This window comes from Brachypodium distachyon, chromosome 2 (assembly GCF_000005505.3).
Source record: "Brachypodium distachyon strain Bd21 chromosome 2, Brachypodium_distachyon_v3.0, whole genome shotgun sequence".
In the NCBI taxonomy this organism is placed as follows: domain Eukaryota; kingdom Viridiplantae; phylum Streptophyta; class Magnoliopsida; order Poales; family Poaceae; genus Brachypodium; species Brachypodium distachyon.
In genome coordinates this window covers 45401873-45426852 of record NC_016132.3, presented here as the reverse complement: position 1 = coordinate 45426852, position 24980 = coordinate 45401873, and the positions used below count along the sequence as shown (strand labels likewise).

Below are 24980 nucleotides of genomic sequence, written 5' to 3'. Positions count from 1 at the left end.
CGGGTTACAAGATGGTCGGCCCTTATGGTTTTTCTAGTGACGAGATCCTCCTTCGTCGGGGTCGCTCTCATCGCTAGAAAGATCACTCGGAGAGGGATCTCGGCGTCTTCTTGGAGGGTCGGAGCGTCGGCGAGGATTTCTTTCACCCTCGGCAAGGGCTCCGGACTCCGCCACTTGCTCGTTTCCGTGCACGCTGGGATCTTGTTCTCCGCGGGGCACACCTTGAGGCGGAGCTTGGTTGCCACCTTGTTCGGCCCCGGCGGGGGGAGCAAGGGGCACTTGCGGGGCACTCGCAAAGCAAGGCTGGTTTGGAGCGTGTGCGACTTGGAGAGCATCGTGCGGCGGAAGTCCCCAATATGGGTGGTACCAAGGAGCTCCATGGGCGATCGCAGCGAGCGTCAATGGAGGTAGTCCCGGGTTGGAGGGGTCGTAAGCCGGGACTCCTTGGTTTTCCGGCGCGGATCCTCCTGATGCCACATTGTTTCCCCTTGTAGGCTTTGAGGGCAAGGTTACTACCGATTGCAGGGGAGGCGGCGCGAAGCCCATTGAACGAGTCATACCGAGTTCCGCGTCCCTTGTGGGGGCGGTAACCGCGGGTAGCTCGCTGATCCTTGCCACCACGTCGGTGAGGACCGAAGGACCGCCTACGATGATTCCGAGTGCTTCGGCTCCTTCGGGGATGGCCGGGAGCGGGGGTGCGGCCACGACCTCCGTTGTGGCGCCCATGCTTGTGGCGGCGTCCAGATTGGTGAGAATTTCTCCTTCCTCGGGAGCCCCCGAGGCGTTTGCTTTCTTTGTTTGTAACCGTGTAGATTTCGCGGCAAGTTGTACACCCGATGAAGTAGGCTTCGTCGGTGCCATCAAATCTTCAATTGCGGCGAGAGTTCCCCACGGTCGGCGCCACTGTTGTTGTTCTAGAAAACAACAGGAGTACGGGGTGCCAATGCTTGATGGCACAAATGCGAGAATAATGTGTAGTGGGTGTACGCCGGCCTTATAGCGAATGTCGCCATACACTTGAGACAAGTTGACACGTCGATATTTTTTTAATAGGTTCGGTCGACCCTGCGGGTACGACTTAGTCCTATGTTAGGAGAGACTTCGAGGGGGTCGTTAGCCAAGTGCTTGGGCCGAACTCGTCTTCCCAAGTCACCTATGGCAAGAGATCTACAGGGGCCGCCTCGGATTTGGGCCGAACTTGTCTTCCCAAGTAGCAAGGTTAGGATACCCTCGAGACTCTAACCCGATCCCTCTACTTCGAGTCGAGGTCGTACTAGACGGCCCGGAACCTCGAAACTAGGCTTCTCAAGTCGCGTCCCCGAGGTCGAGTTGAGACTAGGCTCGACCCAAGCACTCGAGAGCGGGCTACTTAGGTCGCTCTAGCCCTCTCCCTTTTGATCTTATTCTAATGGAGAGTGAATGATACATGCCCCATGGGGGGTATTTATAGCCTAGGGGTCCATGACAAAAGACCATGGCTACCCTTGAGGGAGAAGGAAAGCGAGGGTAAAGTGATAAATTCATCCCTAGAGCTTTCTTGGCCCTACTCTAGCTCCTTTGACCATGGCATGAGGGGCTTGACTCTTTGACTCCTTTGACCGACGCTTAGTTGGCATGGCTATGCTTTGTTGGCGATTTGACCGGTCTTTGGGGTTCGTTGACTTGGTCGTCGCCACGTAGGATTATGGTCCGGCCCATGTAAGGAATTTATTATATTACAACACGCTTGTAGTTGCTACTCCCTCCGTCCTGGTATGTAAGGCCCGCACGAAATTTTATGCCAAACTTTGACAAAAAATTACATTAGTTATATGAGTTTAGATTGACACAAAAGAGATATCGTTAGATTCATATCGGAAAACTATTTCTAATGGTGTAACTTTTATTTACATACATATATACATACATACATAAATATATATATATATACATATATATATCTTAAATGTTATTTGTATAATTGTTGGTCAAAGTTTGGCACAAAAGCCAACATAAACCCGGACAAAGGTAGTATTTGCCAACTAAATGCACCAATCTTTTCTTACAAAAGAAATCATGAAGAGCTCTAGGGCCCACAATGAAGGGCCCATGCCCAGTCCAGTTATCAAGCCAGAAAATACAAGTCTGGACATTCCCTTGCGTGATATTTTAAATAATCGAAAAAGGTGCATTAGTTGTTAACATTTGCTCTAACAATAATATGTACATTATTTATACCAATATTGTTTTAATAGATATTTCGGAGGAAGAGTTGTCTTTCTTGCCGGAGTAGAGTTTCTTTGTCATAGAGGGAGATCGAATTTCCCTCTTACAACAAACATAAATGGTTTCTGTTCTCATGCGACATTAATCTGGTTAAATATTTGATCCCGAGAACTAGTGAGCCCACGATACGTGCCTTTTGTATTTAATTTTTATTACTGTTTCTCGTTGAACCATTTAAATTGTTGTGATTATATAGCAATGTCAAACATGCGCGTGCAATCTATAAAATCACGAGCACATAACTATATTATGATTAGGTACCAAAAAATAACAAATGACGGAAATCAGAAGGCATAATTAAAATACAAGCAGTCCACACGATTATCCACTATTATATTAAATCGGTGAACAACCATTTTTTTATGCGGTCAAGAGCGTCTCGTTCCATGGTCGGGAGGGATATTGTCTACAGCTTCATTGAATTCATGCTTTAAAATATGCACCAAAAATCGTTGTTTGAGCTTGAAACCACCCTACACATGCGTCATAAAACATTGTCATCAAAACATTCATGTGATGAACTGGTACAAATGAGCATGTTAAAAATACCAACCGTCGGTATTAATTGGATAATGTAGTCTTCCATTGTAACATGAGTGCATGAAATTGGAAACCAAATGTCCTGACAAACCACTCCAGACAAACCACTGCATACATAGAAAACCAAATGTCCAGCCTTTCATTGTAACATGAGTATGTGAGTTGAAACAAATGAGATAAGATTGTGTGGAAGTGAGAAACTTCGTACTCGTGAGAGTTCGTTGGAACAACATTAGAAACTTTACGTTCCCATTTACATATTATCACCGTTCCATCCAGGGTTTGCAAACTTTGAGGGCAAGGTTTAAATTATTACCCATTTCTATAGTTTTAAATAAATGCTCCCCCAAAATGGTATTGGAAGCGGATCCAAAATATAGACAGTTTTTTTCCTAAGGTTGAAGATGAACAACATATGTAGCCCATAAATTTCATAAGGCAAATAAATCTGCAACAATAAGTTTACAAATACACTAATCGCATTATGACAAAAATAACCCCACACTTATATAAGAAAGAAGGAATAAAGTCTTACTGTGTCACAATCTGAGATATGGTACTCGTCGATGCACTCAGGCCAGGTATGAAACAACTGTGCTAGCTGAATAAAATGATTAAAAAAAGTCTTAGCAATATGATGAAAAATGTGATTATGCGATTAAAGTTCTTTACGCAAAACTTATTGTGATGAGGAGTTCGATCTTTTGGCTCTCTTAGCAGGACTCCGCGTCAACTTGTTGAGCAAGGAGCAAAGGACTCTAACCCGGAACGGCTAGATACAATTTTCTGACAACTACGTGCCCAACAAATTCACTAGTGTTAAAAAGGAGAGTGTAGTTGAGTACTTACTGTTAGTTCAAAGAAGCAGCCCAAACGTTTCGCTTGAACTATCCGGCTGAAAACTTCACATATCTTGTCGAAAACTTCTAAAAACCTCTCAACTGGAAGTACAGTTCTGATATCTGAACACATCACGATTCATTTACGGGGACACTCTGCAGATGATATAGGATGGAACAACGGGTATGAACAGCGAACGCATCACGATTCACTTATGTGGTGATTAAGTAAGATAAATTATGTAACTCCTTGTTAATTAACAATCATTGGTCGTCCGATCGGCACCATCGCGGATGTTATATTTACCGTCTGTATCTGTAGAACCTACCCTGACAGCCGAATGTAATCGCGGTCTGTCGATCTCTAACCGGAAACAGACCCCACGAAGGGACGAACGATGAGTTGTTTAGCGACGGCCCTAAGCGACTCCACTGCCGCCGCGGCCTCCTGCATCATGCGCACGTCTATGCCAGCTCTGACGAACGGCCCGAAGAAGAGCTCCGATATGGTGACAACCATAAAGGCGGTGCCGAGAAGGTACGCCACTGCCTTGGGCAGCCGCCAAAGCCCGGCCATCCTCACCCACCGCTCGGCGATGTGAGAGACAGCGTGGAGCGCGAAGAAGAGCAGCATCTCGCCCGTGGGCCGCTGCAGCGTCATGTACCAGTAGAGGCACTCGTGGAGCACGCCCGACATGAGGAACGCGGCGAGCACGCCGGCGTCCCGGCCCCAGCGCGCGCGCACCGGCCCGTACGCCGAGGCGCGGAGGAGGTCCACCGCCATGAGGTTCCACTGCCGGCCCCAGAAGTCGTTCACCGACGCCACGACGAGCGGCGCCCTGAACTGCCGCTCCATGCCCGCGCCCCCCAGCAGCGTCGCCGCGACGAGCCCGGCCGAGGAGAAGACGAGGTCGAGCGTGAGGAAGATCTGCGCGCAGTAGAGGTAGTGGAGGACGTAGAGCGGGAGCGGGCCGGTGTGCGGGTGGAGCGCGGCGAGGCAGGTGAGGAAGAGGAAGCTGCGGGCGCAGGGGACGAGCAAATCGGCCATGGGCGGCCCACCTGGCGCGGACGCAGAATCGTTGGTCTTGGTGGGCTGCTGGGCCGCGCGGAGCTTGATGGGGAGGCCGGCACAGAGGAGGAAGGGGAGGAGGGGCAGGGAGGGGTGGAGCGGGCCGAGGTCGAGCGCGAGGAGGATGAGCTTGTTGGTGGCGAGCCACGTGTGGAAGAAGGTGGAGAGGAGGCGAAGGTGGAGGGAGTTGAACAGGCACGGCAGGTAGACGAACACGGGGAACGTCGGGAATAGCGCCGCGAGGCGGGCGCGTCCTGGCCGGAGGCGGCGGCAAGCGGAGCGCGCGTAGACCGTGCATACCGGGACCAGGAGCGTCGTCCACGCCAGCGCCCTAAGCTCCGACGCCATCGTGGGCTGCTCGAGGGCTTGCATGGCGCCTGTGCACCGGGTGAACTGATCACAATTGGTAATTGCGGGCAACGAGCCAACCAATTACCAACGATGTAGCCCGTGTAAAATGGTATGTGATCAGTTCACCCGGTGCGGTGAAGTCGCTATATACGCCTAGGGAGATGTACGTGCGGCGTGCGGCGCGGGTCATGTGGTTTGTGGGAGAGCAGCTCCAAGCAGGAGCACCCTGCATAACCACCTTGTTTTGACAGGGAACGGAATAAACCTACTTGTACGTGGATTACGGAGCGCCCAATTGCTCATGAAAATACTGTGTGTGACTACAAGGAAGAACGCAACGAGGTGGTGAAAAATCGCCAACGAATGAAGCACTTCTGTCAATGGTAGGTACTTCAGCAGACATGCAATCTGTACTCTACACTTCCGGCAGAGGAGCAGAACAGACTCTGCTTTTCTTGTCTACACGAAACTGTCAACCTCGCCTATGTTCAGAACCGAAGCTGTTACAATCGATGCACAATACCACTACTCGAAGCAGAGGTATTACACAAATCAGACGATCTTATACAGCCTCACTGAAAGAATGAATTATTTTCTTCTAAGAATCAGCAAAATCCAAGCAGAGGTTTCCTCAGCTCGGAGGGCAGGTCTTGGCCAGAGGAAGAGGCGACGCGTGCGGCCCGTGCAGCACGCCGTCGGCGATCACCTTGTACACTGCCTCCGTCGGGTGCGTCCCGTCCCACGAGCCGTACGTCGATGGGTCGTCACACACGGTACACCCAGGTTGGCCACAAGGCACGGTCTGGTTGCCGCAGCACGACAGCAGAGCGTTCGTGAATCCTGCAGCGACAGCAGATGCATTACTAGTGGTTACTGTTGCGTTTCCTCCTTCAAATTCAAATGTTCTTTTAACAATCAAATTTCAAATGTTTATTAAGGTCACTTTTGCTAATTCTCAGGACTGTTTCTAAACCCCAGTCACTAAATAACTGAAACATGCCACTGAAAGACTGTATTATGAAAAAAATATTGGCTATCAAAAAGATACAACAAGTAGGATGAGCAGTTGGTTAGATCTAGTATGGATCATACATGGACGATAGTTGAAGCCAGCGGCTCTCCTAGACTTGCCTCATCTGGCATCCCTGTGGAAGAGGATCAAGTTGGCCCTTGCGAATAACCTGATGCACTATCTCCCTTCAACCCTTTGAGTGAAATGTAGCAAAAGGAAGAAAAATCCATGTGCCGACCCGATTGTCTCCACCACGTAGGATCTACGAGATCACCCCAAGGACGCCTTCGGCGTCCAAGGGTCACGGACCGACCATAGATTCTATTCAATAAGTGGAACACATTAGCCGTCCGCTCTCCGGTTGGGCGGTAAGGGTCAGGGAAGGGCAATCACTCGTTCTTAAAACCAACATTTTCTTAAGTTTAAGATCGAAGAGTCGGGTGGAAAAAGGGGAGAGCTCCCAGTTCCTGGTTCTCCTGTAGCTAGATTCCCTGGAACCACAAGAATCCTTAGAATGGGATTCCAACTCAGCACCTTTTGTTTTGAGATTTTGAAAAGATTTGCTCTTTGGAGAGCACAATATGATGAAAGTTGTAAGAGGATACTATGAAAGCACCGAATTTTGCCAATTCGGCAGTTTGATCTATAATTTTGCATTCATGGATGTTGATAAGATCCTTCCAATTAGTAGCACCTTAGGATGGCATAGGCTTGATGTTAATGGCTAGGTCCAAAAGAGGAAAAGCTTGCGGTGGATACCTAGGCACCCAGAGACGAGGAAGGGCGTAGCAAGCAACGAAATGCTTAATTCGGGGAGTTGAAAATAAGCATAGATATGGAGAACCTTTTAAACTGCCAGCTGAATCCATGAGCAGGCAAGAGACAACCTGACGAACTGAAAAATCTTAGTAGTCAAAGGAAAAGAAAGCGAAAGCGATTCCCATAGTAGCGGCGAGCGAAATGGGAGCAGCCTAAACCATGAAAACGGGGTTGTGGGCGAGCAATGCAACCGTTGTGCTACTAGGCGAAGCGGTTGAGTGCCGCACCCTAGATGGCTAAAGTCTAGTACCCGAAAGCATCACTAGCTTACGCTCTGACCCGAGTAGCATGGGGCTCGTGGAATCCTGTGTGAATCAAGAAAGGACCACCTAGCAAGGCTAAATACACCTACGAGACCAATAACGAAGTACTACCGTGAGTGAAAGGTAAAAAAGAACCTCCAATGGATAGTAAAATAGCATGTGAAACCGTGCTGAGATCCCAAGCAATGGGAGGGGAAAGGTGAAAAGACGTCGAACGTAGACATCCATAGAATGGTATGTTTCTAAACCCAGGACGATTTTCTTTCCTGAGCTTACATTGTATCAGACATTGGTTTCATTTTCAAATGGAACCGGGCGACGGCCTCTGGATCTTAAAAAACCCAGTCACTCAAATTTACATATTATTACTTAAAATTGCATTGTTAACGTGTGCAGTTTTGGGAAAACATAGTTGCCCCATGACCCAGACATAGGTCACATAGCCTGGGATCATCATCGGTGGCTTCTCTGGCCTTGCCGGCTGTTGTGTAGAATTCATCCATGGTAATCGGCTCTTTTCCTAATTGAATAATGGCAATCGGACTGCCTTTTTTTAATAAAAAATATGTGCAGATTTTGAATAGAGTGAGACGGACATGAGAATTGTTGGGTGTTTATCCAAGGTTCAGGAAGGTGTCGGCCCCAGCGTCTCTCGTCCGCGTTCAAGATCTATGGCACCATTGTCACCGTCTTGAGACAAAATACAATTTGGGCCAAAAATTCACCCAAACATTTGTGCTCGAAGTTATGGTGGGCTTAGATCCTATACCTTCTAAAATGTGGGCAAGGAATTTTTCTAGGCCCTAGGCCGGTCATGGCCCATCTCCGTCTTTGCCTTTATCCACACGTATGCTTATTGTTTTCCTTGTATGTTTCCACTTGCCCTCTTTAATCACGATTTTTCGTGTGCAAGTTTGTCTCGGTCTTATATGGACGAAAATCAAATACAGGTGTCAGATGAAAATATTTTAAATCTCATTCGTCATTTTTTTAATGATTTATATATTTTAGCATATGTTTCATGTCCTTTTGGTTTCATTATATGATGGATAATTCTATTAATTCCTGTCATTATAATTTCTCAGATAAAAGAAGCTCTTGTTGCAAGCGAATAGGCCTTACAAGACCATATCCAAAATTATAGGTCGAAGCGTTATCAATGGAGCATGGTTGACAGCTTGGAAGGAGTTGTGTGCTAAGCTTCTGCTTGTTCTGATACATCATGTGGACCAACCTGATTAGTTGTCTGCGTCTTTTTATAGACTCTGATTAACTCTAATTGCCAGTTTCTTCGCAAAATTACCAGGAATCTCAAGGTTCCTTTTAAAATTAAGATTTTTGCTTGGTACCTTTGTCTTGGTGTTGTTCTCAGAAAGGACAACCTTGATAAGAGAAATTGTAACGGTTGCATATGTCTTCTGTGATCGGAATGAAACCATACAAGATTTTCTTGGAACCGGTTAGTGTGATAGCTGTTTTTGTTTTTTGTGACATTTAATTTACCAACTCCTTCCTATATTTCCAATATGTTTGGACACTAGTTTGGGGTTGGGTAAATCACTGAAATCGCTTATTCTTGCATAGTCTTGGCTTTTCGGGAAAAAAGAAGTGCACTCTTGCTTAGCTGGAGATTTACCAAAGCTAAGTGCACCGGTGCACGTGACCATTGTCCCTCGATGATGGCCCAAGTATATTATTGGAAAACAGTCTGCGGCACAACGTGCTTGGTTGCTTGTGCGTATCTGGCCACAACTGCTTAACTATATACACTCTGTAACCCTGTAGCCTGTACTCGGCCCACGGTGGCACAGTGTTGCCAAAGAAACAGAGGTGCACCAAACAAACTACCATCATAGTCGGTGGTGATTGGGTGCAGTGCAATGTCGCCATCATCACAACAAAAAAAGAGCCAAAAGAAGAAGAAGATGCACACGTGAACATACATACCTAGCTTCCCGGGGGACTGGAAGATGCTCATCATGGCGCCGTACCAGTCGGCGTAGACGATGGCGACGTCCGGGTGGCGCAGCCGGAGCTCGTCGAGCCGCGCGTTGAGCACCCGGTTGTGGTACTCGGCGAAGGCGTTGAACCAGGCCAGGCACCCCGTCCGCGGGTCGTAGTCCCCGGCGCTGGCGCTCCGGCCGAACCGGCGCAGGTACAGCGGCGTGCACCCGAAGGGAAGGTTCCCGGGCACCATGAACGCCCTGGCGCCCATCGCGATCAGCTCCTCCACGGCCGCGGCCAGCTTGTCCACCACCGCGGGCACGAAGGCGCGCACCCGCTCCCGCGTCATGCCGGGGCTCCCGAACGCGAAGTTGTAGTCGTTCCCGCCGATCTCGCCCAGCGCCACCAGGGCGCCGCTTAGCACGTTGATGCCGACTGCTATGAAAATGTCACACGCCCGTACGGTTGTTGATTATTGATCCGGTCGACGTTCATTGGTTGAAGGCATGCAGTGATCACTAGTACTACGACACTTACGGTTCTGCTGCGTGAGCTGCTGGACATGGGCCCTGAACCAGAGCATCTGCGTGTCGAGCGAGAAGGGGTTGATGGTCATCCCTTTGCCGGCGAAGAAGGACCCGTTGTTCGCGGTGGCAGAGATGATGGCGAAGTTGGCGCCGTGCTGGAAGTCCGCCGGAGCCGTGCCCACCTGGATGGCCGTGATGTTGAGCAGACCAAACTCTTGCGCTGCATACGCCAAGCAAGACTCGAATTAATTGTGCTTGCATTGCATGGCACGAACCATCGGAAAGTTTAAGGCAGAGGTAAACGTTCGGGAACGTCTAGGCACGCGACGTGTCCTCCTCTCCTCCCATGACTAGAAGCAGCTTGCAAGTTGCAGCATCCATCCATGCGATGGGCCAATTTAATCATCAATGGCAGCATTTATCTTCGATCTTGCACGTACATGTATGGAGTCATGGACCTAACTCATACTACTTGCTAATGCTATACGTACCGTACCTACTGTGTCTGTTTCGGTGAAGGGGATACTTCTAGATTTATTACGCACAAGTTAAAGTTAGCGGACCATGGTTGCCTGTAATCCCAATAGTTGTAAACGATGAAACTATATATACTCGTATAAGCACGGAAACAGCAAACTTGTGCATGAACAGGGTTTCGCAGCTGTATAAGCGCGGAAACACCAGCCTTAATTGGCCCTTGTGCATCAACAAGGGTCGCACGCTTTTCTCGGAGAGCAAAGACGCTGCCACAATACCACATTGGTACGCACATATCATGTTGTAGTGGTCCGGGAGATGTTCGGTTTCTCGTGCTATTAGCTGAAGAATCGAATACGAACACCGGCTTTTTAGTATTCCACTGCCAATTGATGGAGACCATTTATCTACTACTGTATGTCTTTGGGTGAAAATTTCATAAAGCCAGAGTTAATTTGTAGACAAAACTAAAAGCGAGTTCGTATTTGTAGTGTAGTGACTCATCACTCATGACCTTGTAGTGTACCGGTGTTATATATTTACTTGGATATCCACTACGAAAAACTTAATTATTGGTGTACAAATATGTACACAATACGTTCTATCATCATATCATGCATGCGTGCTGCCTTCAAATACCTAATGGTCGAGTTTGGTTTTACCCAAACTCCAATACAAGACCCATAACTTTCCCCTCAGATATATTTGATCCCTTTACCATAGTAGCCCAAGTAGTATGATCGATGATAATCGATGATATGTAAGTGGTTTCGCACATATAGCACCAAAACAATAAAATAGATAAAAACAGAAAACAGAAGACCAGATTTTTCAGAAAATATATAAGCAATACCAAAGTATAAATATTCTAGAAAATATAAAACATACCAGGAATTTCAAAAGAGGGGACATCCGAACATATCAAGGGAAATACCAAACTATTTTGTAAAACAGGAATATTTGAAAAATTCTTTAAACAATTATGAAATATATTCATGGAAATATGTTGATTTTTATGAATGTATAAATTGTTTGTGCGCTTTCAAAATTCCTATGTTTTTCCACAATAGTTCCAAATATTGCATATTATGTTTTCATTGTAAATCTCTAGATTCTTGGTAAATTTCTAGGATTAATACATTTGTTCTAAAAAAAATCTGATTTGTATATTTTCTTCAAATTGCCAGATTCCTTTCTAATTCCTCACGGCTGTTTTTGCTGGTTTTTTGTTTTGTTTTTTCTAGTTGACCATGCCCCACGTGTGTACGTAGAAACCACCGTTACATCATCAATCATCGCACCACTTAGAAGTTTGAAATATGGCTGTTGTGATAAATAAGGATTAAATCTATCTACTTTTGGAGTCAAGGATAAAAATCAAGGGCATGTTTCAACCCAAACAGGGCTTGCTACTCCCTGGGTAATCTTAAAGCAAAGATGCATATTTGCAATTGAGTAAGCAAAATGCTGAAAGCAAATGCAGACAGAAGCAGTTTACTCACCGATGAAGTCGATGACAAGGCGGCCGTCGCTCGCCCGGCCGGTGGGGTGGCCAAAGAAAGTCCTCCCGTACGGCGGCGCGCCGTAGGGGCTGGGGTTCTTTGCGGTCAGGCGGACATAGTTGCCGGTGTCGGTGAGCGAGTCGCCGAAGCTGAAGACGCGCGAGTAGCAACCGAGAGCCGAGCTGGCGGCGTCCCCAAGGCCCAGCAGAGCACACGACACAGCAAGCGCCAGGGAGAAATGGCCTCCCAGGAACCACATGGGAGCTCGACACGCACACCGCTATGTATTTGCAGGTGACTCTAGTCCAGTGAGAGAGCTGTGAGCGTGTCTGCGGAAGCAGCGGGGGGGGGGGGGGGGGGGGGGGGGGGGCGGATGGAAGAGCAGGAGCTAGCAAAAGGCCAAGTAGGCAGCCGGTGTATCTTGTTGGGCGTTTGACAGAGCTCCGCATGCCATTTATGAAGGCTCGCGCGCAGGGGAAGGCCAGGATGGGTGGATGGATGCCAGGTTGCCGTCCAAGTTTTGGAAGAAGCCAAGCACACGTACAATCAACAGGGAAATAGACAACACCGTGACATAGATGCGAACATAAATACAGGCATACATGTATACCTGTGAAACGCTGAACTACGAAGTAATTAAGACTGATTATGTGAACAAATTCCCACGCTCTCTTCTGAACAAATTCGTGCAATACCAATCACGTCTTTTTTACCTCCCCATCTTGGCGAGTATGCATGCCCGCGATGGTCGTGAGTAAACAGATTACATCTCACCCCGTTCGTCCCCTTCTCATGCGTGAACACAGGACGTACAGCATGAGCAGCCAGATGGCGTGATGCAGATCGGTTGTCCTTTGGGATTGATTGTCTGTGGACTCTAGCTCTTTTCTCCGTCTTTCTATCTTGTTTCGTTCCATGCATAGGTTCACGAAATGCATGGTGGCCCTGGTAGCCCAAGGTCCAGCCGTCCAGGAATGTGTGGGTCTCAACGAAATTGGCAGGCGTTCACTTGTCATTTTGTCCGTCTCCGTGAGTGGGACGGCATGTGCGGAGTCATTTTAAGCTGAAAGGGCGATTCTCTGCGCTTGAGCAAAGCGAGTTCATGGAATTTGGCCGGAGTTCGAATTCTTCTCCGAGTGTGTTTGGGACAGTTTCGGCTCTACAGATTTGATGTGGAGTTGGTCATTCATAATTTCTTTTTTTTGTGTGGAGATGAAGCTACTATTAATTAGAAGTGCAATATAAAATAAAATTACAAAACATCTCCAAATTATCCACAGCTCCAACTTCACAAAACATTGAATCTACAAATGACCAACTCCACCAAACCGGTGGAGCTAGAGCTGTCCCAAAGACACCCGATCGTTTCTACTATAACACAATGATAGGGTCATCTGTTTCTATCCACGGCGCAGATAGGCTCTAGACTTTTGTATGAAAATGGTAAGGTATACAAAAATCCGACTGTTGGTGAATTGAAAATCATTCTGAGTTATAAATATACACTCCCTAGTCCCTAGTCCTTTTTATGCCAATATTGGAAGTCTAGATTTAAAAAGCAGAATTTCCCGCACAAGATCATTGGTTTAATTCAGTGCCTTGTATTACAGAGTTATAATACCGATGAATCTTAGGGGAAACCCTAGACTTATTATGGAACAAAATGTTTGCACCACTAATCAATTTTAAATTGGCGTGCTCCTCAGCATATACTCAATTTTATACAGACACTAGTAAGGTACCAATGCATTACAATTGATGCATTATTGTCGTCATGTCCTCCAATTTGAGCCAAAACTAACCTATAATCAACTATTGTATTCAAATAACCAAACGAGTGGTCGTGTGGACGATTCGGTGGCTGGATCTGGAGATGGTTATGGCCTTTCCTAGGCTGGTGGCGGTATGAGACGCCCCCTTTCCTAGACGGTGATTGGGTTCGATCCGGCTCGTCAAGTGCTACGTGTGGTGTTACTTGCGGAGGTGTCAAGTTATGATGTTGCCAGCAGGTGTTACGCATAACGTCTCATATGGAGCCGCCTATGGAGATGTCAAGTCATGCATGTTGCTATTGGACCGAAGGTAGTGCGACAGTGACTAGAAACAAGACGATATGAGATGTCTAAACTTCTAGTATCTTCTCCGGTGGTATCCGGCTAGCAAGGTGACGTTAACCTGTCAGATGTTGATGGCACATGGGTCTTCGACGATGAGTATGGGCACTCCGGTGGAAACACATGATCATAATCAGACAATATATGTTGATGCACGTCTGTGTCGTGCCCTTCTTGAAGATGATGCGTCGAAGCTCAGGTTTGGGTATGAAAATCCTGATACAAACCTACGGATTCGTCATCATTGGCACACATGCAATGATCCCTTCTTGAAGGTAGTGCCTATGAATTGTGTGTTTTTCGTTTGTTTAACCTTTTACTGTAAAGTTAGTGGTCGTTTGATGAAAGTACTGTCACGAGACTTCTATTTTTTTAAATAATACGAATTATTTATTTATTTTTTAAAATAATACGTGGTTTAAAATTTTTTGCAAATCTAGGCCTCCCTCGGATTGGGTACCTCCAGTCGGCCTGGCCGAAGCAGATTAGAGCCAGTCAGCCTGGCCCAGGCCAACATGCGCTAATCGGCTTCGGCCAGGATGATAGATCTAGTCGGTTTGGCCGAAACCGACTGGGTGTAGCAGCGGGCCAACATTCGGTCGATCGGGCGGCCAGGTGCGTGCAGGGGTATTCGGGTGAGAAGAGACGGGGCCAGATTTTGCCTTATCGCGAACCAAGGTGCTCACTGAGGAGTGCAGCTAGCTCGTCACGTCAGCCTAATTTTGCCTTATCGCGAACAGATGAATATTTACATTTACCCGACCAAGGCCCGCACATGTTATCCTGCTGCTGCACCCAGTCGATTTCGGCCAGGCCGACTCGACCTATCCTGGCCGAAGCTGATTAGCGTCTGTCGGCCTGCAGGCTGGCCTCCCGGCCTGGGCCAGGCCGACTGGCTCTAACCGGCTTCGGCCAGGCCGACTGGAGGTAATCGGCCTGACCCACCCAAGCCGAGGGTGGTACAGGTTTGCAATTTGAAAAAACCACGCATTATTTTCAAAAATGAATAAAATAATTCGTATTATTTAGGAAAAAAAATAGCCACGAGACATACGTACTCTGTTTGGCTGCCATGTCTTGCTTTGCCAGATTTTTGATAATTTATGGTTCTCGAGAAAATTCGCTAGCGGTGGCAAAGCCTATGACCAATGCTAGCAATGCTACGTACCCCATCAACCTATCATGTTTGCGCCCAACGGTTTAGTTAAAATTCCGATTTCGGGTCAGGGGAAAAAGAACCTTGACCAGTTTTGAAGCTGAGGGATGAAAGCACTGTAATACAAAACACCAAATCCGCAGGATCAAAAATCAAGAGAAGACACACGAAGTTGTCACGATCATCGCGAAGGTAGAAACAGAGACGCAATGGCATGGAACGGCAGAAGACACCAGAGAGCCATCTGACGTCCAAGTCATGCTCTTTTTCCTATCCCACTAGTTACCATCCCCGTCGTGGTCATCGCAGTCGTCGTCGGGTTCATGGTCCTCCAGGACCCACCTCCCGTCGCGCCCCTTCACCATGTTCTTGTTGTGGTTCACCTTCCAGCCCACGGGCACGGGGTACTCGTCGGCCAGGCAGTCGTCGAACTTGTTCACCAGCGCGACGTCCCGGTCCACCACGAGCTCGAACGCGCCGTGCTCCCCATGCCACCCGGCGATGCCGTGCAGGTGGCACTCGAGGTCGTGCGACTGCGACTCGCTGCCGTGGGGCTTGAGGAACGGCGACCGGCGCGTGTCGATGAGCAGCTCCACGCCGACGTCGGCGTAGCCCACGGGCGGGTAGAGCGGGATGCGGTCGGGGCGGTTGCGGACGCGGAGCATGCGGAGGCCCGGGACGCGGTGGAAGGCGTCACGGAAGTCGCGGTCACCCGTGCGCGGGCTGCCGAAGACCACGGCGGTGACCGGGGTGGCCCGGCGGCCGTTGAGGGCGAACCTGTTGTAGGAGTTGGCGGCGATGTCGACGGCGTTGAGGGTGGCCAGGGTGGCGCCCAGGCTGTGGCCGATGACTGTGATGCTGGTCTCCTCGTCCTTGTATTTGTCCATTAGCCTCGCGATCTCTGTCAGTACCTGTTCGGCCAAGAACTTGCTAAGTAATTTACAACAAAAAAAAACTACACTATGCAATACATATATAGGATAAACTCATGGGATCTCTCTAAGAAACATATTCCCTCAGTTCCATAATTCTTATCGAAATCTTACATGTATCTAGACGTTTTTTTAATAGATACATCTATTTTTGAGCAAATTTGAGACAATGATTATGGAACGGAGTAAATTCATTAGACCTCTCCAAGGAAAAAAATATATTCTTTCGCGATCATCACAACGAATTCACGTGTCAACGCATTTTGATTCTACCTCTGCTGCCTCTCTCAATCGCTTTTCGATTTAAGCAATAGTGCTGCTGTATTTACCCCTGCGGCCCTGACTACTACCAGCTCCCTTCCGCAACAGTCAAAACACAATCTCATCTTCAGTCGACAGCTACCAGACCTGTCCACTACTCCACTCCTTCAGTATCTCTATCAGACTATCTCACGTCTGTCTCCCCGCCTGTTCTACTTGTTGTACTGCCTACCAGTATATCACATTAGCATCCATAACACCGAGCGCGACACCTGCTTTTTGAGCTTAACACCACCTCAACATCAATCTGTTGCCGCCGAGAATTTTCGGGTTCATTGCAGTGCTCGCTACATTAAGCACATCAGTATCTCCTGTACACGACTAATTTTCAGATAGCAATAGGTTGATGTTGCTACCTATCACCTCACCTTGAAATTCTAGTAACTTTGCCCATTGAAAAACAAGTTTGTTAGCTCAGACTGTAGTTATTGAATTGTACGTTCCACACTCGACATATTTTATGATCTCCTTGAGGTGGTGTTAAGCTCAAGCAACTGAAATAATGTTGCATCTCGGTCGATATTTCCTCCTGAAACCACTGTCCCCGGTCAACTCAAAGCAGCCTCGGTAGGCTGTGTTTGATTGTTGCCAAACTGTATTATGTTAGTTTTTTGGCCACCACCAAAAAATTGGTCTTTCTTTAGACAGTTGACAATTTTTTGGCATGTCAGTACTACTTTATCCAATCTAGTTTATTTTGGCTAAGCAAACTCTAGTTTAACTTTTGCTAAAGTTGATTAATTTATGGACAAACAAAATCTTAAACAAATATGTTGGCTAGTCCAATTCTTGCAAGATTGGGAACAAACCTTTGAATCTTGTTTGCTCAGTGGGCTTTTTAGCAGGCCCATTAAGCCTTTGAATTGTAACCGACCGGATTGCCAATGCCATAATACTGAGTGCACATTTGAAATTTATTGCTCTTTAAAGTATAATTCGTTAGATCGGTTTCAAATCGGGGCGAATGAACACTTTGGTCCATAAACTCAGAAAACACACGCATAACACCATAAACTCGTATTAGTGATATAGTTAGGTCCAAAAACGATTCGGAAAGGTTAAATCTGGACACGTGGAAGCGCACCCAAGACCGAGTTGTTGCTGTATTTTCTAAAAAAAAATATCACAGAAGTCTTGTAGACGATTTTACATTGTGGGTCTATTTCTATACTCGGCTTGAGTGTGGAGTATTTCTTTTTCTTTTTTAGATGCATCTGAATATCTGATCCCGATGTAAGTAGAGAAGTCAAAAATCTGTCGAGATAGTCATGACACGACTCAGCACATCCTTATATATTCGGATTTGCTATTGCTCAGTCGCCTGAGAAATACTTATTTCCCAGTCGATGTAGTGAACCGTCCAATCATGCACCGAGATTCGTGCAAGTGTTTTGGTAGAGACAATGAGCTTCTAACTATATGAGGTAACAACCGTAAATACACGTAAAATGCAGGTTGGTGCAGTTGCGAGCTGGAGGTAGTGAATTCGAGCCCACGTCTGTCTTTTTTTTTTTCTTTTTTCTTATTTATACCTTGCTTCTTCTTTGGCTTTATTTATGCTTACAATCAAGCCTTCAGCTGTGCTGGCCTCATATGTTCATTGTTCCCTGGTTTTTCTATTATTCTTTTGTTTCACGGGATATTTTTTTTACATGCTATACATCAGTGTCAGTTGTACATGTATTTGTTGATGATAATCTGTACATTTGTGCCCATAATTTTTGTGACTTATTCATTGAATAATTTTCTAGTAATTGATTATTCTTAATTTTTAATATTATACCATATCTCGTATTGATGTGCAATAGAGATTTTTTGGAGGGTGGGTTGCGGATTAATATCTTTGACGCACAATTGGGTTTTTCGGGCAAGTTTCACATCAACTCTCTTGCTATGAATTTGACTTTTTAGGGTGAGTTGCACATTTAGACCTTTGATGTGGAATTGAGTTTCTTCGCCGAGTTTCACATCATATTTGTTGATGTGCAATTGAGTTTATTTAAGGGTGAGTTGCACATTAAGACCTTTGATGTACAATTGAGTTTTTTTTCGGGTGAATCACACATCATCTCTTTAATGTGCAATTTAGTTTTTTATGCTGAGTTGCACATTAAGACTTTGATGTGCAATTGAGTTTTTTCGGCGAGTCGCACATCATCTCTCTTGATGAGCGATTTTAGTTTTTTTAGGGTGATTTGCACGTTAAGATCTATGATGTGCCAGTGAGTTTTTTAGGGTGAGTTGCAAATTAAGACTCTTAATGTGCAATTTTAGTTATTTTTAGGATGAGTTGCACATTAAAACTCTTGATGTGCAATTGATTTTTTTTAGGATGAGTTACACATCAAGACTCTTAATGTGCAACTTAATTATTTTTAGGATGAGTTGCATGTTAAGACTCTTAATGTGCAGTTGAATTATTTGTGTGGGTTTGAGATTTAAGAGATTTTTTATTTCTCCGACACCTACCCTAGCCTAGACACTAATTTCAGTAATCAAGACCCAATAACCACAACGACGAATATGTACCAGCTAAATGTGATATTGCGGGATCCAGGCTTTGAACTAGATGGTACGCTCAATGGACATCTTATCATTTTCATGCTGGCCTATTTGTTCAATAGACCCAAAAAACAAAGCGCACCTAGCTAAAAGAAAAGCCCGGCTAGGATCAGACCGAATGCGGTGAGAATAAAGAAACGGGATTGGTTAAGAATGAATCGACTGAGAAATAAGAGCTTTCCGTTTTCCTATTTTATCAGTTGACTGATCCCTAAACACTCCCATAAAAATAACATGCTTCTATTTTTCCCTAGTAGTATCATGGTGTTGGGACTAATCTTTTTCTATTTTTAATCAGAATTTAAAGGTATTCCGGCTGAGTTGACTTGTGCAAGTGCTACAAAATATATATTTTTAGGTCACAATTTTCTAGTTAGTTCGGAGTAACACACTATGACACGGATACGTGTTTTTCAAGCATATAATCTGACGGGCCAATTCAGGTGAGACATCAGACCTTGACTAGCAGGTCCGACGGGGACTAAATTGAGACTACTAAGCAGAAGCTGGGAACATTCAATGTCACATAATCAAAACCCAAACAAATAACCACCGATGGAGGAAAGACAAAACTCTGCGTACTAGTACTTGTCGACTGAGAAATAAGTTTTTCTCAGTCGACTGAGCCATAGGTGCTCCCTTATATATTTCATTACATCACTATTTTTTTTGCGTTTTTAACATCAAATATTTTGTGTTCTTCATCATATAGACGGATCATGGAGTCGGTAGTTCATGTGCATCTGGTTTCTTCATCATATATTTTGTTTCAACGGAGTGGTTTCTGGTCTATGTTACTGAAGATGCAGACAAGTCTTAACATGTCACCATGTGAGTGCTCCTGTTGCTGAAATGAAAACTTAGGATGTGGCAATTTTCTTTCCTGGCAGCAAAAAAATTGAAGCTTCCATAGTGAAAGAAGACCAGGATCGAGATTTCGGCGGGTACCCTAACAGTACTCTTCTTCTTCTTCTTCTTCTTCTTCTTCTTCTTCTTCTTCTTCTTCTTCTTCTTCTTCCATTCATTCATTAATTGCATTGTATTTATCCATGACATAGTGGCCCACCGACATCAATGGGTATATGAGGTGGTGGTAATTACATTATCTCGAATGAGGCATAGGAAGGTGACACATAAGGTGGAGACCTAATGAATGAAGGTTATGTCATCGAAGGTTATGTTATTGGTGCTTCAGGAAGTACATGAGCCAGATAAGCTGTTACTCCACAGGTTCTATAAGACACCCTAGAGAAGTGGAATGTAAAAGAATTCATAACCCCCGTCTTTTTTTCTTTTTCGTCACACGTATCTTTTGATCTAGTGTTAAGGTTATAATGACAATACTTATACGGAATATATATTTGTCATCAGGGATCAAATGGTGGAATCATTGAGATGATAGCCAAGATCATTCAATTTATCAAATATTACTCAAGAGGAAAAACGAAATCGAATCACAAACAACACGTAAAGATTTCGGCAGGAGTCTAACACCCACCCACTCTAGGACCTTTGCATACTTACACTATTTGGAACACCACTCTTAGCTTAAAAGGAACTCAACTCTTTATTCATTATCACAATATTGGTACAACACTCATTTTAGGGACTACTCACTACTACACAACCATAATATCGAACCTCTTTAAGTGAGAAGAAATGTGCGCTTGGCCAGCATAGCCATGTCACGTTTAACTGTTTGGTGATACTGTTCTTTGTTGATTCTACTTGCATTTTTTGTGTGACTTCAACATCCTCTTAGCCCCTGTAATGATCTAGTCCAGCTGTGTTTCGTGGGCCCACATGTCAATGACTTCGCGTACGGGTTTCTTGGTTTTGCTGCTACCGTCGGTTTCGTCGGCATAGGCACTGTGCCGATTTACTGTAGTACATTCGGGGGTTGTACTACCGGGCTGTACTGCGCTCGCCACCGCTCGTTGTACAACTTGTACTGCGGGTCTTATCAAGGGTTCTCGCTCTCTTCTCTCCCATCCATCCCTCCATCTCTGTCCCTCACCGCCTCTCTCTCCCGAGTCATCCACCGCCGCCATGTCCTCTTTCCCACCACCATCTACAGCCGTGCCACTCGCTGCTGCCTCACAGCCGTGCGTGCCAACCACTGCCGTTGTCCTCTTCTCTGGCCTCCTCCCACCAGATCCCACCGCTACCAGCAGCAAAAAAAGAAGAAGATAAGTTCTGCTTTTGTTCCTACTCTGCACATTATTATCATCTGTGTGTGGACGTCGAGGCTGTCTTTTGCATCTCCTGGGCTCGGTTTACTGTTTTGGCTGCTGGTTGTCCGTTTGTTTTTTATCTTAAAGTGTGAATAGTTGCTGCTTTGTATACTCCAATTAGGAGCAATGCGCAAAAATTGAGATGTGTCTCAGGATTCTCGCCTATTTATTTTCCTTATGATTATGACTGACACCTCTTATGTTATCTTGTTTTCTTGAAAGCATGATAAACCTGCTTACATTAAAGATACTTAACTAGGTCTAAAATTAAAGATACTTAACTAGGTCTAAAATTGTTCGGCATGTCTAGCTAGCTCTGCCAATTACCAGCTGCACAAGATAGAAAGATATGCTTTTAACTTTGCTTTGTTAGATAGAGTGTTGTAAATTTTTTTATTCTGCCTATTGTTCCTTTATTTTTGCATGTGATCTTGATTAATCCAAATAAGCTATTTGAGCATTAGATATAGAATCTGTATTTTTGTCTACCAATTTGATATTAGGCCATTTTATTGACTTTAGACTCGCATTATTCAGCCTCTAGTACTCCATCATGTTAACTCAACTCACTCCTTGGTGTGATGGTTGTTGTGGTACACCTCATGGGGCGGGGAGCATACATATTTATACTTGTACAAAACCGTTTAATTATTTCCAAATGGAAACCATCCAAACACTACACATATAAATATCTTTATTCTATAATACTCTGCCCATATTTTTTTTGACCAAGTCTGGACAAATATCTTTGTTCAAAATAATTCCTAATTTAATATGAACAGTTGTTTGTTCAAAAGAAGTCCTAATTTATTATGAACAGTTGTTTGTTCAAAAGAATTCCTGCTTTATTATGAACAATTGTTCTAGTGTATTTCACGGTAAATGTTAGCCCTCTCCATGCAACCTCTCAAGCCTTCTAGAATATTTCAATCTTCTCATATTCAATAGAAGACTCCTTGCAAATATCTAAAATACTCTAAAGACTTCTCAAGTATGCATAGCTAATTCTCAACACTCTCCAATTATCCAAAATACTATAGAATATTCTCAAGTATGCATTATTATTTCTCAACACAACAGATTGATTGTTCGATAAAAAATAACAAATCAGCCGGTACCGGGGAATCCATGTGCCTGGAGTTGCGGCCCAATAGGAGATGGCTGGCTTGCTAGGCCGATTTGGGAGTCTGATACACCCTGCATGCCTATTTTGTTTTTCTTAATCTATATAATAAACATGCCTGTTTTGTTTTTCTTAATCTATATAATCAACTGTTGCCAAGACTAATTTTGGGCCCACGGTTTTTTGAGGCCCTCTACGAGACTTGGCCATCGATGGGTCCTCTCGACCCACATGGTTCATCTCCTTGAACCGCTTACCATAAAATAAATCTCCTTGAACCGCTTCACCATGACAAAGGCCTCCTTGCCACCAGCGTCACGCAGTAGCACACGTCCAGATCGTAGCTCCTGCCCAGCACCTCCGTCGTCGTCAGAAGGTTCTACGGCTCGGTCCTCGTGCACGAACGTCAGCCTGCCCTTCCTCGCCTCATTCCGCCCCATCGAAGGCGTCAGCCAATTTCTCACCAGAGAAACTGCTCCCGGATATTGGGCATGGTCACCACAAAGTGGTTGTCCATGAAGCTCAAGGTGCAGAGGCCGTGGAGCGTGACGAGCGGGCGAAGGTCGAGCTTGTCAGAGAAGCCCATGTTCTCGAGCTACACGGCAAGGATGTCACCCTTGTGGCACAACATGATGGCCCAATCGGACGCCTCCGGGGAAGGAGCCATAAATTCGACACGACGGGGGCGAGTTAGGCTTGGGGGCGGAGGGGTGAAATTAGACACTCAAGCTGTTTTTTAATGATTTGGCTAATAGTTAGTAAGTAAACAAGAAATTTGTTAGGGGAGAGGGGGGAGCGGCATGGGGGGGGGGGGGGGGGGTGGCAAAGCCCCCTACGCCACCTGTCTTTGCCATCACAGAGGCTCTTGCTCGGGTACCAGCTCTGCATGCAGTGGGCTAGTGCTGCCGTCCTAAATGCCGGCCTTGAGCTTGAGGAGCGTCTGCGTTGCCGGGCACGGCAAGCAGGAGGAAAGAGAGGGGAGGGGCGGCGCTTCGACAATGTCCAGGGCAGGGTGGTGGGGAGAGCCAGCCTGCTGACGCCAGTGCTTGATGATTGCGGGTGGATGTCTCTATGGCAACGAAGCTGCTGCTGCTTCAGTCTCTCAGTCGCGTGAGGACAGTACAATGGCTGGCTTCCGCGACAATTTTCTCGAGATGGAAAGGAGGAGGAACGCAGGAAAGGGAGGAGCAGACATGAACTGCCGGCAGGGAGGGAGAGAGATTGAAGACCGCGGGCCATCAAAGGTTTCCCGAGGTTGAATCGCCAGAGCGGTGATCGCCTCGTGGTTGTTGTTAATAGAGGAGTAGAAAAGGGAGGGAGGGACAGAGCATCCCTCCTGGTCTCCGGCAATTTTGAGAAAAAACCCTAAGAAAGTGCAACAACAACCATGTGTCCGGATCTAATCTTTTCGATCGTTTTTTGATCCAAGTGTATCACTAATACGAGTTTACGGTGTTATGAGTATTTTCAGGACCTGGTCATATACTTGGAAATATGCTAATACGAATCTGTCATCAGATTAGGCAAATACGCAAATACGTAATCCAGGACCTGCTCGTTTCTTCGTGAACTCAATCGGAAACGGACGATGCAGGCGTATCTGAGTTGGATTAGGACCTTCTCGTTTTCTTCGTGATCTCCTCGGATCAGGACCTGCTCATTTTCTTCGTGATTTCTTTTATTTGGATTTGGAAAGGCTGCGATATGGAAGTTGGAAAAGGAGGTTGGGCCTGCTGGGCTGCGCCATGGAAGTTGGAAGCTTGACAACGGCCGAAAAACTAGGAAATCTTACGTACCGGGACGAAGATCAACGACGAAAACACTATTGTCTTTATTATTAGGTACAAATAATAGAGCATAGATCGAATTTTACCATGACCGCATCGTCCGAAACCACTTTGGGATAGTCTAGCCTAAGGAGAGCATATGTACAGTTTTGGCAGGTAAGGCAAACTTGTCTCTTCCTGTAGTTAGAACGAAATCCAAACTCCATAGTATTTTGAGGGACCAATTGCAAACTTTCTCGTGTTGCAAACATAGTCTGAGAAGACTGAAACTATGTGGATTGCCGTTTCCATTGCAAGGTAAATATGCATGTTCAAAGCTGTGAATTACGATTGTGTGGGGGGGAACGTAATCTCATCTCAAGAAGGAAGCAGAGCACACACACGTTCGTACGTACGTACCTGCATCCTGGCGCTTTGCTTGCTGAGCTCCGATCCCGGGTCGGCGGAGGTGTACAGCGACAGGTACCCGCGGTGCACCGACGGGTCGGACCCATCGGCGCCCTCCGGCCCAAGGATGCCCGCCGCGGAGGCGAACGCGAGCTTGAGATCGGCCACCCACTCGAGCGCCCGCTGCGTGCCGCGCCAGGCCACGACGATGTCCCGGCGGCCCAGCCTCGCCGCGCCTTCGTCCGTGGCCGCGGCCACGTACCCCATCCAGTTGCACTCCCTGGCGCGGCCGTCCCGGCACAGCGGCCGGAGCAGCGTCTCGCCGTGCAGCACGTCGGCGCAGGCCGTGGCGTAGACGTACCGCGTCACGGCGTACCACCCGGGGTGGGACACCTCCACGCGCCGGAACAGGTCCGCGCGCCTGTACCGGCACATGCCGGCGTTCGGGGACCGGCGCTCGCCGATGAACGCCTCGTGCGTGGCCATGGCCATCTCGCCGTAGGTGATGAGGCTGCGCCGGAGGTCGGCGTCCAGCGGGTCCAGCAGGCCGGCCCAGCTGTCGCTGCCGTGCAGCTCCCTCCACCGGCTGGCCATGCCGTCGTAGGAGAACATCGCCTGCAGGGCGCCTTTGGCTTTGGGGTCGATCTGAAAGCCCCGCTCTGGCCTTGCTCGTGCAAGTTAACCTGTTTGTTTTCGTCCTGACAAAGTTAGGTTGACCATCGAAACATTACAAGTGGAGAAGGGGGAGACAACTGG

The 24980-nt window shown here is 46.5% G+C and overlaps 3 protein-coding genes across 5 annotated transcripts; all 3 read right to left on the bottom strand.

Moving 5' to 3' along the window:
* Positions 1-2549: 2549 nt before the first annotated feature.
* LOC100840413 (probable long-chain-alcohol O-fatty-acyltransferase 5) lies at positions 2550-5168 on the bottom strand. The gene is made up of 5 exons (XM_003566898.2): positions 3952-5168; positions 3655-3800; positions 3341-3406; positions 2819-2912; positions 2550-2738 (listed from the first exon to the last, which is right to left on the bottom strand). Exon 1 carries the CDS (start codon positions 5083-5085, stop codon positions 4009-4011), a length of 1077 nt encoding a protein of 358 aa, XP_003566946.1. The 5' UTR covers positions 5086-5168; the 3' UTR covers positions 2550-2738; positions 2819-2912; positions 3341-3406; positions 3655-3800; positions 3952-4008.
* A 239-nt stretch (positions 5169-5407) lies between these two features.
* On the bottom strand, positions 5408-11953 carry LOC100833576 (GDSL esterase/lipase At1g28600). 3 transcript variants are annotated; one of them, XM_010233787.3, is made up of 4 exons: positions 11609-11953; positions 9640-9849; positions 9106-9540; positions 5408-5904 (listed from the first exon to the last, which is right to left on the bottom strand). In XM_010233787.3, exons 1-4 carry the CDS (start codon positions 11865-11867, stop codon positions 5696-5698), a joined length of 1113 nt encoding a protein of 370 aa, XP_010232089.1. In that variant the 5' UTR covers positions 11868-11953; the 3' UTR covers positions 5408-5695. The 3 variants fall into 3 exon arrangements, with proteins under 3 accessions (XP_010232089.1, XP_003569463.1, XP_024316059.1); XM_003569415.4 differs by having other exon boundaries at positions 9106-9537; XM_024460291.1 differs by lacking the exon at positions 11609-11953 and adding an exon at positions 9933-10349.
* A 2954-nt stretch (positions 11954-14907) lies between these two features.
* LOC100840109 (phospholipase A1-II 2) lies at positions 14908-24902 on the bottom strand (the record flags this gene model as incomplete). The annotated part of the gene is made up of 2 exons (XM_003566897.4): positions 14908-15789; positions 24237-24902. Coding segments are annotated over 2 exons (1299 nt in total), but the record flags the coding sequence as incomplete, so codon positions are not given.
* Positions 24903-24980: the final 78 nt, after the last annotated feature.

Bases quoted from the DNA above. Each gene is read 5' to 3' on its own strand.
- LOC100840413 (XM_003566898.2), bottom strand. From the start codon at position 5,085: ATGCAAGCCCTCGAGCAGCCCACGATGGCGTCGGAGCTTAGGGCGCTG.
- LOC100833576 (XM_010233787.3), bottom strand. From the start codon at position 11,867: ATGTGGTTCCTGGGAGGCCATTTCTCCCTGGCGCTTGCTGTGTCGTGT. The intron at 9,850-11,608 runs GTGAGTAAACTG...TGGCGTATGCAG, and splicing joins CCTTGTCATCGACTTCATCG to CGCAAGAGTTTGGTCTGCTC. The intron at 5,905-9,105 runs GTATGTATGTTC...CTGTCGCTGCAG, and splicing joins CCAGTCCCCCGGGAAGCTAG to GATTCACGAACGCTCTGCTG.